The sequence below is a fragment of the Sphaeramia orbicularis genome, chromosome 14, assembly GCF_902148855.1.
Source record: "Sphaeramia orbicularis chromosome 14, fSphaOr1.1, whole genome shotgun sequence".
NCBI classification, from domain to species: domain Eukaryota; kingdom Metazoa; phylum Chordata; class Actinopteri; order Kurtiformes; family Apogonidae; genus Sphaeramia; species Sphaeramia orbicularis.
In genome coordinates this window covers 52,991,615-53,008,417 of record NC_043970.1, presented here as the reverse complement: position 1 = coordinate 53,008,417, position 16,803 = coordinate 52,991,615, and the positions used below count along the sequence as shown (strand labels likewise).

The following is a 16,803-nucleotide window of genomic DNA, read 5'->3' as shown; positions in this document are numbered from 1 at the left end:
CAAAGCTGTTCTCTTGTATATTCATGGATTTTATTGTTTTAGTTCCATATCAGCCAACACAGTGAACGCTTGTGCATCATCCCATACACTGACATTCATACTGTTACTGTTACTGTAACTTTGCTGTTCTAGATAAACCTGATCTGCACTTATATGTTTGAGTGTAAATCAGTTGCTTGTTATTGTTAATAGATTGTAATTAACCATTTTTCTTGAACAAAAAGTTTTGGTTTTTTTTTGCATATTATCTCCATAAAGTGAGTAATAACTAATATTAGAGTATGTTCAAATGTGACAAAATATCAGATTAGCAGCATTGAAATAATTTATTTATTAGTTTTCACTCAGTATATCAGTAAATACATGCTTCTTTGCTTCAAAAATGAAATGCATAGTGTGCAGCTGAGTGGATATTCTGGCAACTCCATGAAAAATCAGTTCATGAAAATTTTTTCAATTGCATTGTTTTTTTCAGGCCTAAAGAGGAATATAAACACACGGGGGAAAAAAATCTTGATTAGGGTCAAAACACAGTATTCCAAATCTCTCTGAGGGGACATTTTAGAGACAATTTGACCCACATTTTTACTTCTAAATTAATTTTTGCTTTAGTCGGACCATAAGGGATTATCCAAAACAAGGACCTACTTCATATTGAAATAAATGTTGGAATGGCAATCAATTAAAGTTCGCTCTCTGACTGGACATTACCGTGTTTTGACCCATTAAGGTTCTCATAATTCCTGTTTGAAAGGGTTAATTTGAAAAAATAATATTACATTATAAAAAATATTCACATGTACAAACTATCCTTTAGCAATAAAATGTGAATAAATGAACAAATATGAACAACATGAAATGTCTAAAGAAAATCAAGTGCAATTTTACCAATATTCTGTCTGTTACTAAATGTTTTGTGCATTTGTAGATCTACTGTGATCTGTAAGTTGTGTTAATAATAAGCTGAGATGCACTGTTGTAGAAATTATTCTTAATTTAGTTCCAAACTTCAAAGTTTTGACAACTGTTACAATTGCACTTATTCTTCTTACAAAATTTCCTTTTTTTTCTGGTTATTCACATCTTGTTTGTGAAAGGATCATTTATAAATGGAAATATTTCCATAACTTAATGTTTTTTTATTGCATTAAAACACAGTGAAAACCTTTTACTTGTCATTATTTCTAGGTTATTATGTTATTATTTTACCCACCTAACCCATTTGAGGTCAAATTGGGCTGAATGTGGAACCTGAACTAAAGTGAGTTTGACTCCCTTGATCTACAAAAACCCGAGTGTATTTTGGAAATATCTGATGTTTGCTGAGTGTAGTTTTAACTGTAAACCTGTCCTGCTGCTTGTGTTTGTCTTGTCTACAAGTCCAACACCTTTTATTTTATTTGCTCTGTCCCAGCGGTTGGAAACTCTCCAAAACATCCTGTGATACCTGAACTTTGACCTGTTGGGACATTCAATAGCAGTACAGCCTATATTTCTATATTTTAAGTCTAAAGATTTTTTTTTTATTGTCATTCCATCTTTAAGGTACGAAAAAAGAAATGCCATACTTAGGTCTCAGTCAAAATAAATGAAAGTAAGACAGTGTAAACAGTATGAAATGATATAAATATCCACCATCTGCATTCAATAAATACATAAAATATGTAATCATAATAAACACGCATAGAAGTGCAGCAGAAAACATGGAAAAAATGCACACTTTGGCACAGTTTAGTTTGAATAAAATCTGTCTAAATCAGGGTTGTGAAATATGTGGTCTGTGGGTAAAACTGTCCCTCTGAGTCAACTACACTGAAGATATGAACAGTCAAGGGAGTAGAGGGGCCATTGGACTGATATACACATATACACACACATATATTTATATCCTCCTGACACCCAGCAATGCATTTTTGTCCTCTGGAGTGGACAACAGTTTCACAGCTTTACTTTAAAATAACAAATTACATAATGTCCACTGAAAAGGACTATATATATATATATATATATATATATATATATATATATATATATATATATATATATATATATATATATATATATATATATATATATATATATATTTATTTATTTATATATTTATATATATATATACATATATACACATATATACATATATATATATATATATATATAGATAGATAGATAGATAGATAGATAGATAGATAGATAGATAGATAGATAGATAGAGATAGAGACAGAGATACATAGATAAATGTACATATACTTTCTGACAATGTTTGCTAAGTTAACTGAGTCACTGAATTATCTCGTAGAAGACTGAACCGCACACAGTTTTACAACAACAGAATTATAGCCTAGAGAAATAAAAAACGTGTAATATCTGAAGTGAGGGTAAAAGGTGAACCTATGACCCAGTGGATCAAACACAACTGACATCAGGTAGAGGCTGTAATTGTGTAATAACGGCACGTTTTCCTTCCCGTAGACGATCATATCACCAGGCAACAAGTGTCATAAAAGGCTGTGTGCACACAAACACACACACACACACACACACACACACACACACACACACACACACACACACACAAAGAGCTTCAGATTACAGACGTTTGCCCAGTCATTTTCTGGGTCTCTGCAAACATGAGCTATGAAAACAGGACCATTCCAAACAGCAGCCACCCGCACTGGGTTACTCAGGTTACGAAGAGCCGAGCCCCGCAGGCGTCAGGGATGGCATGTTGGTTTTAGAGAGTGATGAAAACTTAAAGTGGTCTGAGGAATTAGCCAACAGGCTGGAAGTGCAGGTAGAAAATCATCGCCCCCTTCTATCCCATCCATCATGTGGCAGCCTGTGATCCCCCTCAGGGATGGTTCCCATGGTCGGTGCCAACCTGAGCATGCTCTGTGGGCTCCGGAGGACAGACATAATAATGATAATAGAACAAGAGTGGAGCCTGCAGATGCAGACATGCCAGCTCTGCCTCGATAGGTCCTCTACGCATGCAGGTGCAGCCGCAGAACGAGCTAAATCACTGACACTGACACTGAAATGAGGTGCTTTGTCCATCAAGCCTGTAGTCACATAAAACATCAGCCCCAACGGAAAGAAAAAAACTGTTGAGTAATAAAGTCTGATCTGAGTATCAGTGATTTGTGGCTCTGGAAAGAATAGAGAAGATGTTTTTTTTGTTTTTCTACAAAATACTGTTGTAATTTCTCATAACTTACAAATAAAATACTGACATTTACAGCATTTATTCACAGAAAATTACGTGTAGTGGTTTCATCTCGAGTAACGCAAAGGAAACCAGTTAATTTATTGTCTTATATCATGTTTTACTGCAGTACAAGTTTAACACACAAAGACCCAAACCATCTACTGATGTAAACTGTGTAATACCTGTTGATCCACTAATCCTATCAATACACGTAAATAACTGAAGTAAAATAAGGTTATTCATCTTTTCATGGTCATCAGATATGACCCATTTGGATGTTCAGAGGCTCCGTAGTCACCGTGGAAACACCGTCTTCTTCTACAACATTGATTCACCAGTAAAACCCATGGAGTTGGATCAATGACAGTGGATGGACACACTGGGAATATATTATATCATAAATGAAATGAACAAGAACAGATACATATTTAGAAAATAATAAATTATGTGAAAAAAGATGCAAAAAATTTACTAAAATTAATAAAATAAGCAACAAAATGAACAAAAACAGCCAAAGTGATTAATAAAATGAACAAAAAAGAATAAGAAATCAACAAAATAATAAGCAACATGAACAAAGTAAGCCACAAACTGCACAAAATGAAAGAAAAACAACGAAAATGTGGGGGAAAAAGTAAATAAAGTAAGTAAAATAAGTAAGTAAATAACAAGTAAAATAAATAAATGAATAAAAATGAACAGAATAAGGTTGTAGACGCTTGGTTTATGTTCAGTTCATGATATATTTTACTGAAAAAGTTACTTTTGCTCAGTTTTCTCTGTTTCTCACTTAATAACCCTCAACACTAATCAGAGCTTCTATAAACATCTACATGATCAGTGAAATAATTTGGGGAAAATACGAGATTTTCACTGAAATCTTTTTTTTTTAAATACAGAGAAAATAATAAATGGTGATAAACCACTTGAGAAAGAAAAGATGAAATAGAGAGAAAAATGGGAACTGCTATAAAAGTAGCACTGGGTCTTGTAGCCGTGGCCTAGAAGACTTGTGGCCAAAGGGTTGCTGGTGCGATTCCCTGAGCTGACAGAAAGTTGTCAGCTGATGTGCCCTTGAGCAAGGCGCTTAACTCCCCCATTTGCTCCCTGGGCAGTTGAAATGTCCACTGCTCCCAGTCTGGTATGTTCTCATGATGGGTTCAGTGCAAAAGGTCAATTTCAGTGTGTGGCGCTCGTCTACCTGTGTGATCTGCATATATACTGACAAATAAAGAGTCAGGTCCAATCCTAATTCACCCCTTACCCCTCCCCCTTACCCCTTACCCCTCCCCCTTACCCCTTACCCCTCCCCCTTGGCCCTTGCATTTGGCACTACCCCTTGAAATGGAGTTGCAGGGGGCAGGGGTTGAAACAGTCCCCTAGACAACCCTTCCAGACCTGTTACGTCATCAGCAGTCATCGATGTCGCTATAAAAAGATGCGATAACTTTGTTTCCGAAAGAATTCCCCATGCCATCAGCAGCTGTATAAACCGCAGAAATGCGATCTATAACACATTGAAAAGGCGTTAAATGGTCAATCAAATGACTAAGTTATTTACGAAGAAAACATGTACACTGGTGTTGCTTTCATCACGCTGCTGTGCTATTAGGGATGGGAATCCATAAGAATTTAATGATTCCATCATCGATTTTGCTTATTGATCGGATTTCTCATCAATTCTCTTACCGATTCTCATTGGGTGAGGGAATAAAAGAGTACAAACGGGTGTGTTTGCATTAACTGTCTTTTATATTTTCATCTGCACAGAAAATATAACAGATACAGTATGTACAAATAGTAATAACAGATGACGCCGGGCCAGGTTTGGGGGGGGGGGGTACAGTGAAACTCCAGACTCTTTACTAATTCCTCTATTGCTGCATTTCCACTACGTGGAACCGGTTCAATTCTGCTCGTCTCCCGTTGTTGTGCACCTCATTTCCTTTCCCCTACACTCAGAAACTTGTATTTGAGGGGGTACGACGTTTGTTTCCCACACCAGAACCGTAAATGGGTCCAGATGACGTCCTGGTGTTCACTCTGCCGCTAGATTCACAAGCACCGCTGAGTATCGAATCAAATGAATCACATGTGGACAAATGTTTGAACAGATTGGAGGGATTCCACCCTTTAGAAGAAATGGAAGCTTTGACAGAGTTCAACTGGACCTGGTGTGGTCTGTTCAGACCTGGTGTGGTCTGTTCGGACCTGGTGTGGTCTGTTTAGACCTGGTGTGGTCTGTTTGGACCTGGTGCGGTCTGTTTGGACCTGGTGCGGTCTGTTTAGACCTGGTGCGGTCTGTTTGGACCTGGTGCGGTCTGTTTGGACCTGGTGCGGTCTGTTTAGACCTGGTGCGGTCTGTTTAGACCTGGTGCGGTCTGTTTGGACCTGGTGTCATCTTTATAGACCGTTTCTCCCTCAACACCATGTTGTCGAATGTATCTGAACATTAACCTCCTGCATCACATCTTCAAAAAGTTCAAAAGCTCAAACAAAACGTTGATTTGGTTTTTCAGAGGTTTTTAATGGTGCAGCACTGATGTGTAACAGATACAAAACACTGGTTCTGGTTTTCATGTATTCAGGGTTTTATCGTTTTGTAAAAAATGTTTATGCTCCATGAGAGAACGTGCAGTCAGACCAGTTTCAGGGTGCTTTATTAAAACATCAAAGGAGCAAAAGTCAAAGGTTTCCTGATTCTCTTACATAAAATATGCTTGTTATAAAAACAAAAATGTCCTTAAGTAAAAAAGTACACAAAATTCTAAATATATGAACACAACAGAGGATATGACACCCTGTACTTTGTATTTACAGTGTACATATTTACATCAAACTCTTTTTTTAAGTTCCTACGTTGCTGAAACGGCTCAAAAATACAACAAAAATCCACAAATCGGAGACGCAGACGGAGCTTAAAGGTGCTGGAGACTTTCATGACCAGTTTTTCATTAAATCTGTCCATCCTCAGTCATATCCTCAGTATCATGAATCTGTTCATCTGTCTGTCATTACTCACCTGAATCTCTTCCATTACAGTGAAGTTTTTTTAGTTCCATCCACCAGAAACAAAACGTGTGTTTACAAACAGAGCCGGGAGGGAACTCCGGCATCTTCGGAATTTTGTCATGGCGTGCATTGTGGGAAAGGAGGTTTGTGCAGTCAGTGCGACCATATGATATTATATGGATGAAACAAACATGCGGAAACAGCTGAAATGCGGAAACGGCTGGAGGAATATGCAGAGAGAGAAGGGAGCTCCTGCTGTTTCTGCGTCATGTCTTTAGTAGCTGCCGCTGTCAGGTGGCTGCGTGAGCTTCCGTTTCCCACAATGCACATTGTGACAAAATTCTGTAGATGCCCAAGTGACCTACTGTAATGTAAACACACGTTTTGTTTCTGGTGGATGGCATGAAGAAACTGTTCACCATAATGCAAGAGATTCAGGTGAGTAATGACAGACAGACTTACAGATTCATGATACTGAGGGTATGACTGAGGTTTGACAGATCTGAGGAAAAACTGGTGATGAAAGTCTTCTGTTCCTTTAAACGTGACATCGGACATGTTTCTGGACAGTCTGTAGCAGCGTGCTGTCGCTGTTAGCACGGAGCTGAGGCCAGTGCTGAGCCGCTGGGCTGTGGACTGTCTTTGTCGTTGTGTTCCGTTAGTTTGAGGATGACGACCTTCCTCTGAAGCTGCTTCGCCACTGGTGGGGGGGCGGGCCTTGCGTTTTCAGGTGAGTTCTCAGAGACTAAGTCCTGACAGTCTTGTGGGACCAACATGGTGACGATGTTGGAGTATCCGCCCTGGAGCGCCAGGTGCAGCGGGCTGAGGCCCTGCTCGTCCGTCTGACTGCCGCCGTCCGGGCAGTGGTGGAGCAGCTCCTTCAGGACTTCGCAGTGCCCACCCTCTGCCGCCAAGTGGCAGGGCGTGCGGAGGGCGTGGCTGGGTCTGGAGGCGTCAGCGCCCTCTTCTATCAGCATCTTGACCGTGGCCAGGTGACCTCGCTGAGCCGCCAGGTGCAGAGGGGTGAGTCCGTGGGCATTGAAGGCGTGGATATCCGCCTTGTGTTTGATCAGGAGGCGGGATGTGCTGGTGTGGCCGGTCTCCGCCGCCACGTGCAGAGGCGTATTAAACCCCGCGGATGTCGTGTGAACATCAGCCCCCAGTTCGATGAGGATGCGTGCGACTCGGTACTGCCCCCTCTGGGATGCGAGATGCAGCGGCGTGCGGCCGTCTGTGGTCTGCCCGTCCACGTTGGCGCCGGCCTGCTTCACCAGCAGCTTGACGATGCCCAGGTGACCCTGCCAGGCGGCGAAGTGCAGCGCCGTCCAGTTGTCCTTCCCCTTGACGCGAACGTCGGCACCACGGCTCAGCAAAACCCTGATGACGTTCTCCTGGCCGTGTTGGCAGGCGACGTGGGCCGGCGTGCGCCCCTGGCCGTCGGTCTCATTAATGGCCGCCCCCCGGTCCAGCAGCAGCCGCGTGATGGCCTCGTCGCCGTTCTGCGCCGCCCAGTGGAGGGCGGTGTACTGGTCCTCATCCTTGGCGTTGACGTTGGTGCTGCGGCGGCCCAGCAGCAGCTCCGCCAATGGCTTCAGGTGTTTCTCCGTGGCCAGGTGCAGCGGCGTGGACCCGCGGGCGTTGGCCAGGTTGGGGTTGGCGTTGTTCAGGAGCAGGAACTTCACAGCCTCCTCGTTGCTCAGGGCGATGGCGTGGTGGAGCAGGCTGCCACCGCCGTCCAATAGGAGGTCGACGTCCTGGGGCTGGAGGATCTTCATGAGCTTGGCTGTGTCTTTGGTCCGGATCGCCTCACACAGCTTCCTCTTCTGGACTTCAGCAGAATCTGAGGAGACACGAGGAAGAGCAGGAGTCAGTTTAAGAACAAATCCGGCCCACCAAAGGGTTCAATCCGACCCATGGGATGAATTTGTTAAATGCAAAAATTACACTCAAGATATTAACAATCCTTTTAGTTCAGGTTCCACATCAGAACAATTCAATCTCAAGTGGGCAGGACCAGTCAAATACTATCATAATAACATAGAAATAATGTCAGCTTCATGTGTTTCTCAATGTAAATGTAAATATTTTCATGTATTTACACTAAAACAAAGTATAATTTTGCAAAAAATGTGAATAACCTGTAATGTCTTAAGAGAAGTAAATACAATTTTAACACTATTCTGCCAGTTACTCAGTGTTTTGTGTGTCTGTAGATCCACTGTGATCTGTAAGTTCTAATGTACATGTGTAAATGATAAACTGAGGCAGAATATTGTTAAAATTACACTTATTTTCTCAGTTTGTTCATGTTATTCACATCTTTTGAAAGGATAGTTTGTAGATGCAAACTTTTTCAGAATGTAAATTAACTTTTTCGCTCTAAAACAGAGAAAAGTTTGGAGTTGACATTATTTATATATTCTTATGTTATTATTTTACTGGTTAAGGCCCACGGCAGATCAAATTTAGCTGAACCTGGCTTGTGAACTAAAATGAGTTTGACAGTCCTGGTCTGGTGCATATTGTACAAATTGCTGTTCTTTTCCTACTACTGTTTATGAAACCTGAATGGAGCAACTGTAACATACCCTTCACCCCCTGGGATTAATAAAGGAAAAAAATAATAATAAAATGAGTCCAAATTAAGCTGAAATCAGTGAATAAACAGTAGAATAAGAAGAAAATGAGTCGTTACCGCATGTGTTTTCCTTCTCAAACGACAGAGTGATGGAGTCCTGGGAGGAAAAGGCTGAATCTGCAGATGAAATGCCCGACAGCCTCTTGCACGTGTTCTCTTTGCTGTGACAACCCTCCTCCTTCACTCGATCAAAACTCCTGGATATCCCAGAATCCACCTGGCTCAGCAGCTCCGACAGGCTGTAATCTTTCTCCGGCAACACGGCCGACTTTGGGCGCACCGGTTTGTTGTCTTTAACCTGTGGTCACACATGCCAGATAAACATATTTGGACAAGCTGTTCTCCGTGTACATTCCATTACTGTAACACATCGGCATGTCTTTAACCTGAGCCACTTAGGAGACGTTTTACCTGTTGACATTCAGATAACTTAATGAACTTGAGTTTGATACGATCAGAGGCACTTGAACCCGTTTAGAGGTTCATACTTGTGCTTATCTTCAGTCCATACAGGTGGAAAATGTAGAATAAACACCTGTCACATCTCATGAACCATATATTTGTTTCAAGTCACGTACACGAAGAATGAACAAGGCGGAAATCACATGCAGGACGCAGCTGAAACAATCCCATCTGGCCACATTCCTTTGACGTGATGCAACTGTTTGTCAGGATCAAATATTTACACGACATAAAACTTTTAAAGTCATAAACGTGTCTACCTCTGAGACAGACCTCCCATTGTCTGGGGATTAGTTATGCATTAAAAGAATGTTATGTGATGGGGAAGATCCAGACACACAGAGCTGAGGGAAGGAATAGGGAGACAGGATATCCATCCATCTATGGCTGCATTTATCCGGCATTAACCCTTTAACCCCTGACGTGTCTGTGGTGAGCGTTCTGAATGTATTATTCATTTGAAATATTCATAAAAGTTCAATCATTTGCTCAATAAAAAAATATTCAAAATCTGCTGATAGAATAGACCTTGTGTTTTCCACAGACATCTGAGCATGCTCAGTTCACCCCCCGCCACCTGTGGAATGGGGGGTAAAACACAGAGCAGTTTTTTTTTTTTTACACAGTTTTGCCTGTTATTTTTTAGTTTTTACTGTTGTTGCAAAAAATAAAATTCAATTATGAAAATATCTATATTTACAAACTATCCTTTCACAATAAAATGTGAATAACCTGAAAAAAATACAAACAACCTGAAATGTCTAAAGAAAATTAAACGCAATTTTAACAATGTTACTAAATGTTCGGTGCCTTTGCTGTGTTTCAGTTCTATGCAGCTAAAGTCTGGAACAGTTTTCCTGATGATGTGAGACAGACCTTTACTGTGACAGTGTTTCAGTCCAGGCTGAAAACGGCTGTTCAACTGTGCATAGAACAACTGAAAGGGTTCTATCTGCACTCTGACCTTTTACTTTGTTTTAATTGATTATTATTTATGTTTTATTGATTATGTTTTAATTATAACTGTGTGTTTTTAAATCTGTCTCTTTTCCATTTTTGTAAAGCACTGTGAATTGCCCTGTGTATGAATTGTGCTAGACTAATAAGTCTGCCTTGCCTTTGTAGTTGAGGCATAATATTGTTAAAATTGCGCTTATTTTTCTTTATAAATTTCAGTTTTTTCCAACTTATTCACATCATTTTGTTTGGATGGTTTGTAAATGTAAATATGAATCTATGTATGTGTAAGTGTTAGATTTTTTCACTACAACATAGAGAACAATTTGGAGTTGTCATTATTTATAGGTTATTATGGTGTGGTTTTTACTGGTCCAACCTACTGCAGATGAAACTGGGCTGAATGTGGAACCTGAACTCAAATGAGTTTGATCCCTGGTTTAACCCATAAAGACCCAAACATCCACCATCAACCAAAACCTACTGATCTGAACTGTTTATTACCTGTTGATCCACTAATCCTATCAATATATGTAAATATTTGGTGCAAAATACAGTTTGTCATCTTTTCATGGTCGTCAGATATGACCCATTTGGACGTTCAGAGGCTCCGTAGTTACCATGGAAACACCATCATCTTCAACATTGATTCACCAGTAAAACCCATGGAGTTGAATCAATGACAGTGAATGGACACACTGGGTTTATGTTCAGTTAATGATATATTTGATGTAAATGTCACTTTTTCTTCAGTCTTCTCTATTTTTATACAATAATCCTCAACTTTACTCTGAGCTTTTATGAAGATCTACATGACGACTAAATTAAATGTTGGAAAATACTGGATTTTCACTGAAAAAAATGCAAAATAAAGAGGATAATATTATAATAAATGGTGATAAACCACATAAGGACTTTTAAATATAGAGAAAAATTCATCTGGGAACTGACACAAATGTCACACTGGGTCTACTGGTTTAAATGGATGACACTGCCATCGTATACTGTAAACCACTCAAACACTTCCAGGGCTTCATCCAAGATTAGTTTGTGAGATAAAGCCGTTCCTTTTGTCACGTACAGTCAGTAAGTACACATTAGACCTGTACCTCGTCAGGGGGGAGTCCATTAGGGGACGTGGGCTCTGGCTCCGATGTCGATAAGGTGGGGGTCTTGGGCTCCTCCTGGGGTTTAGAGCACAACTCCTCAGCTTCAGATGTGATTTCTGTCAAGACAAAAGATCAGAGTCAGGTTTCAGTGAAAGCACAGAACAGATTAGAAGAAACAAAAGAGAAGAAAAGTCCGAGCAGAGGATCAGAGGGAGTTCTCCATCATGTCTTATCTGGTGAAAACCCGCTGTCATTAAGTGTGACGGTTAAACCCACCCTGGAAGCTGGGTCTGGCGTTGGGGTTGGTGGCCCAGCAGCGCTGCATGAGGCCCAGGAAGCCGGTACAGGCGGAAGGCCGACACCGAGGCACCGCCGCCAGGTCTGGACGCACGCCCTTCACCACCTTCACCATGATCTGAAGGATGTTATTGTCACCTAAGAAGAAGACGCATGCACACGGTTAGAACAGGAGTTTATTTGGTTCTGACCTTTTATTTCTGATTCTGGTTTAGGCAGATTGTCTTGGTTAGTTGTTATGTCCAGAAAATGCATAGTTTTTATTAGCTTCCCTGTTCATTTTTATTTTTTTAAACAATATAAGGTGTATTTCAGATTCAAAAAGACCAATAACAGCTCAACAAAACCCAAAATGTATTAATTTATGACAGAATCACAACTATCCAACAATAAAAGACATGTCAGACAGTGTTTGTGCTGATAAATAGAGGAGTTCATCCAATACTCATACTCACTTGTACATTCTATTCTATTCTATTCTATTGATCCCACAACCAGGAAATTCACTGGCAACAACAGAATAAAATGAAAGAAAAAATGTGCACACACAAAGACAAACAATATAAAAAAACAAGAAAAGCACTTGGAGAGTGCAGACCTCCGCCAAGACAGATCTGCCCCCCCACCCGGATCACCACCAAAATTTAATCATTTCTTCCTTGTGCCAGTATCAACATTTCCTGAAAATTTCATGAAAGTCTATAACTTTTTGAGATATCTTGCTAACAAGCAAACAAACAAACAAACACGCACGCACACAAAGCAAAGTGATCACTCTGGCGGAGGTAATAATAGTAGTAACAAAACCCTAGAGACTATATACCTATTCTATTCCATTCTATTAAATTCAATCAATCAAATTTTATTCATATAGCGCCAAATCATAACAAAAGTTATCTCATGACACTTTACATATCGAGTTGGTCAAAACCAGACTCTATTCTATTCTATTCTATTCTATTCTATTCTATTCTATTCTATTCTATAAGATGAGAGTAAAGAATATGCTAGTTAATTTTGCACACTTAGAGTCTACTTTCAGTCTTGTTTTTCTCGTATTTGAGTTATTTTTACATAATAATAACCTTGGTTCCACCTCCATAACTCTTATGATGATGTAACCTCCTGTGAATGTTCAGTGACATACACTCCAGAGGCAGTACAGATATGGACATTTGTCATTTATGCATTTCTTTATCACTATCTGTCTGCAAACTCAGATAAAGGAGTTCATTCTGTTCATTTTGTTTTTGAGTCCTGCCTGAGTGTGTTTGTATCTGATCACAGGAGTGGATGATTCACAACCAACAGGCTGGAGGACGGGCTGCTAACAGGGCCGGGCCTCTGGATGAACGGAGGCGGTGCCAGCGCCGCCCTGGCCGCCCTCATCCCGGTCCGACTCTTTAACAGATTCCTTCAAGTGTTGCTACCTGATACGCCTGGGAAAAACACAGCGGCCCTGTCCACCTGCCTGCGCTGGAATTCACCGAGTAAACACCAGTGCAACGACACCTGTACCACACAGCGCAGGCCGCCGGCGCTCACCTGAGCTCACGTGTGCATGAATTATGAAGGAGGACGACTGATTTTCATGAATACAGACACTGCAGGGGTGGTAGTGTTTAACCCACACAGACCCAAATATACACCAGAGACCAAAAGCATCTACTGAGCTAAAATGTTTTTTTTTTGTAACAACTTTATTTATCATTTTTCCAGAACAATTACATCCTTAAGGCATGTCTTATATTATTCCTTCTGGTAGGAAGGAATAATATAAGGAGAAACTCACTGAATCAAATAGTCAGATGGTCCAGTCGCCTCATTGGTGAGTCCCAGTCTTGTCCCGCCTCCCTGTCCACTAAACAGGTACACAGGACGGATGCATCAGTTCTTAACAATGACTCCCATCCTTTACCAGGCGAATTTCAGCTCCTTTCCTCTGGACGGAGGTTCTTAGTCCCAGGTTCAGGACACAGCGTTTATAAAAACAGCTGTTCCTGTCGCCGTCACTGAGCTCAATAAGAAATAGTGACATTGCACTTTACTAACTTATTTAGTTATTTATTCCATTTCTTTGCTCTATTTATTATTATTGTGACTTCAATTTTTTTAATTTTTTAATTTTATGTTCTTGTTCTGGTTTTTATCCCGGATTGTTTTTATCTTTTCTGGTTTTTATTGTGTTTTATTGCATCTTGTTTGTATTTATTTGATTTTATCTATTTTATTTACTTCTCCATGCTGCTATACCGATGAATGGTGGAACACTGAGCACTTTTTGTCCTGTCTGTAAGCGTGATCAAGTGCCTGTCTTACATGTTTAATGTATGTGTTGTTGTAATGCCAAGGCAATCACCTAGACTGCAAAACAAATCTACCTACGGGTATAAATAAAGTAACCTTGACCTTGGTTTGATTTGGGCTTGCCTATTTTGGGCCATTTAGGGCCCATACATCCGCCCAGAACTTTGCCAAATGGCATGCCAGTTTTGGGCCAGATTTAAGCCATAATGATTTTGCTCTCTGGGTGGGTTTATGTTCACGTAACCCACAGGTGTCAAACATGTGGCCCGGGGTCAAAACCGGCCCACCAAAGGGTCCAATCTGGCCCTTGGGATGAGTTTGTGAAATGCAGAAATTACACTGACGATATTAACAATCAAGGATGTTAGAATCATTTTAGGTCACTTCAATCTCAAGTGGGTCAGACCAGTCAAATACTATCATAATAACCTATAAATAATAAAAACTATAAATTTTTCTCTTTGTTGTAAGTGTAAAAAAAAGTAGAATTACACAAAAATGTTTACATTTATGGACTAGCCTTTTACAAAAAATATGAATAACCTGAAATTTCTTAAGAGAGGACTGTGGAATTGTACCAGTATTCTGCCTGTTACTAAATGTTTTGTGTATTTGTAAATCCACTGTGATCTGTAAGTTGTGATGGATATGTATAAATGTTAAAGTAAGGCGTAATATTGTTCATATTGCACTGATTTTTCTTAAGAATTTTCAGGTTCATATTTGTTCATGTTATGTTCAAGTACGGTTCGTAGATGTAAACATTTTCATTATGGAATTTGACTTTTTTCACTCAAAAATGTAGAAAAAAACTTTGGAGTTGACATTATTTATAAGTTCTTCTCCTATTATTTATATTATTTTACTGGTCCGGTCCAACTCAGATCATATTAGGCTGAATGTGGAACTGAACTAAAATGAGTTTGACAGCCCTGAGTTAACCCATAAAGACCCAAATATACACCAGAGACCAAAAGCATCTACTGATCTAAAATGTTTAATGACTTCTGATCCACTAAACCTATCAATATATTGAAATAATTGGTGTGAAATACAGTTTGTCATCTTTTCATGGTCATCAGATATGACCCATTTGGATGTTCAGAGGCTCTGTAGTTACCATGGAAACACTGTCATCTTCTACAACACTGACTCACCAGTAAAACCCATAGAGCTGGATCAGTGACAGTGGATGGACACACTGGGTTTATGTTCAGTTAATGATATTTTACTGAAAAAAAATCCATTCTTCTTCAGTTGTCTCTATTTCTGATTTAATAACCCTCAACTTTAATCTGAGTTTTTATGAACATTTACATGATCAGTCTGCTGAGACTCTGCTGAGAGTCTGAGTTCTTTTAAGTCCAGGTTACAGACTCACCTGTTCACTGCTGCCTTTGACTAAAAGGCTTTTGACTTTTTAAATTTTAAATTCTCTTTTGAAACTCTGCACTGCAACTCTTACTTTAATATGTGTGTGTTTTTATTTTTTATTTTTATTTTATGTGTTCTTTTCTTACTTGCTGTTTTTAATCACCTTTTACATGTTTCTTTTATAATGTTTTAAATGTGTTTCTTTTTATTTCAATGTCCTGTGTGAAGCACCTTGAATTGCCTTGTTGCTGAAATGTGCTAAACAAATAAACTTGCCTTGCCTTGCTTTGATCAGTAAAATGAATATAGGAAAATAGCTGATTTTCACTGGAAAAATGCAAAATACAGATGATAATATTATAATAAATGGTGATAACTCACTTAAGAAAAGTTATAACAAAAGTTATTAAAAATATTTTGGAACTGCCACATAAGCAGCATTAGGTCTTTATGGGTTAAAAGTACAAGTAAAACTAGAAGTGACAAAACAATGAAAAAAAACCAAAACAAAACAAACCTTTTTAATATATAGTATCTGCTCCTCTATGATTTCAAGGCTTAAAATCTACCCCATGAGGCCAGTTTTTGTCAAATCACAGGTGCTTTCAGACAGGTGGGCTGGTTCAACATGTGATTGACAGCTGTAGTTACCAATTAAGTGCCTCCGTTTTTAAATTGCTGTTGACCTCTACTAAATTAACACTTTAAAAACGGTCAAACTTTTCTGTTATTACTAAATTATAGTTTGTTTTAATTTATTGTTACTAGCTGTCTTTTAAAACCTGTATTCTTTCATGACAGGTGCTGCTGACTAGGTGCTTGTTCAGGTCCTCATGTAAAAGAGATCGCAATCTCAGTGGGATTCTATCTGCTTAAATAAAGGTTTAATTAAAAAAAAAAAAAGAAAGAAAAAAAATCACAGCTGAAGCATGAAGCAACATCATCATGTTCATGTATTTTTATATTTAGCCTTTAGATTTGGACTGAGAGGAAAGAGTTGCATAAGGAAGGAGAGTATTAACAAATCCAGCCGTTTTTTTCCTTCCAAATCCCGACTTCTGCAGCTTTAAGCAGAATAAAACTGAAGATGATGGTTTTCAAAACTAAGTAGAATTTACAGATGAAGAAGATGGCAAAATGATTCCTTTGAAGACGGAAGATGAGACACTGAAAATCTAATTTAATTTCTAAATTTTTGATTCTGATGTTCAGTCTTTGTTTTTCAGCTTCTATAAATAAGGTTTTCTTCAGAACATGATCAATAATATCAAAACTCAATCCAGTCCAAATAAAAAAGAAAGAAAGATAATGATCGTTTCTCTCATTCACTGTAACTGCCTGGTTTTGACTAATAAATAAATACTTACAAACAGCATGTATTGTATGTAATAATATCATGTAACAGACCTTCACACAAGCAAAAAAACATTTAAAAAAGTGT

The 16,803-nt window shown here is 39.2% G+C and overlaps 1 protein-coding gene across 1 annotated transcript in view; it reads right to left on the bottom strand.

The window, feature by feature from the left end:
- Positions 1–6,621: 6,621 nt before the first annotated feature.
- Positions 6,622–16,803, bottom strand: part of ripk4 (receptor-interacting serine-threonine kinase 4) — a 33,003-nt gene continuing 22,821 nt past the window's right edge. Inside the window, exons 5-8 of the mRNA XM_030154544.1 lie at positions 11,661–11,819; positions 11,385–11,500; positions 8,914–9,154; positions 6,622–8,058 (exon numbers count right to left, since the gene is read on the bottom strand). Of these exons, the coding sequence (XP_030010404.1) occupies positions 6,812–8,058; positions 8,914–9,154; positions 11,385–11,500; positions 11,661–11,819 (1,763 nt within the window). The 3' untranslated portion in view covers positions 6,622–6,811. The remainder of the gene's footprint in view (positions 8,059–8,913; positions 9,155–11,384; positions 11,501–11,660; positions 11,820–16,803) is intronic.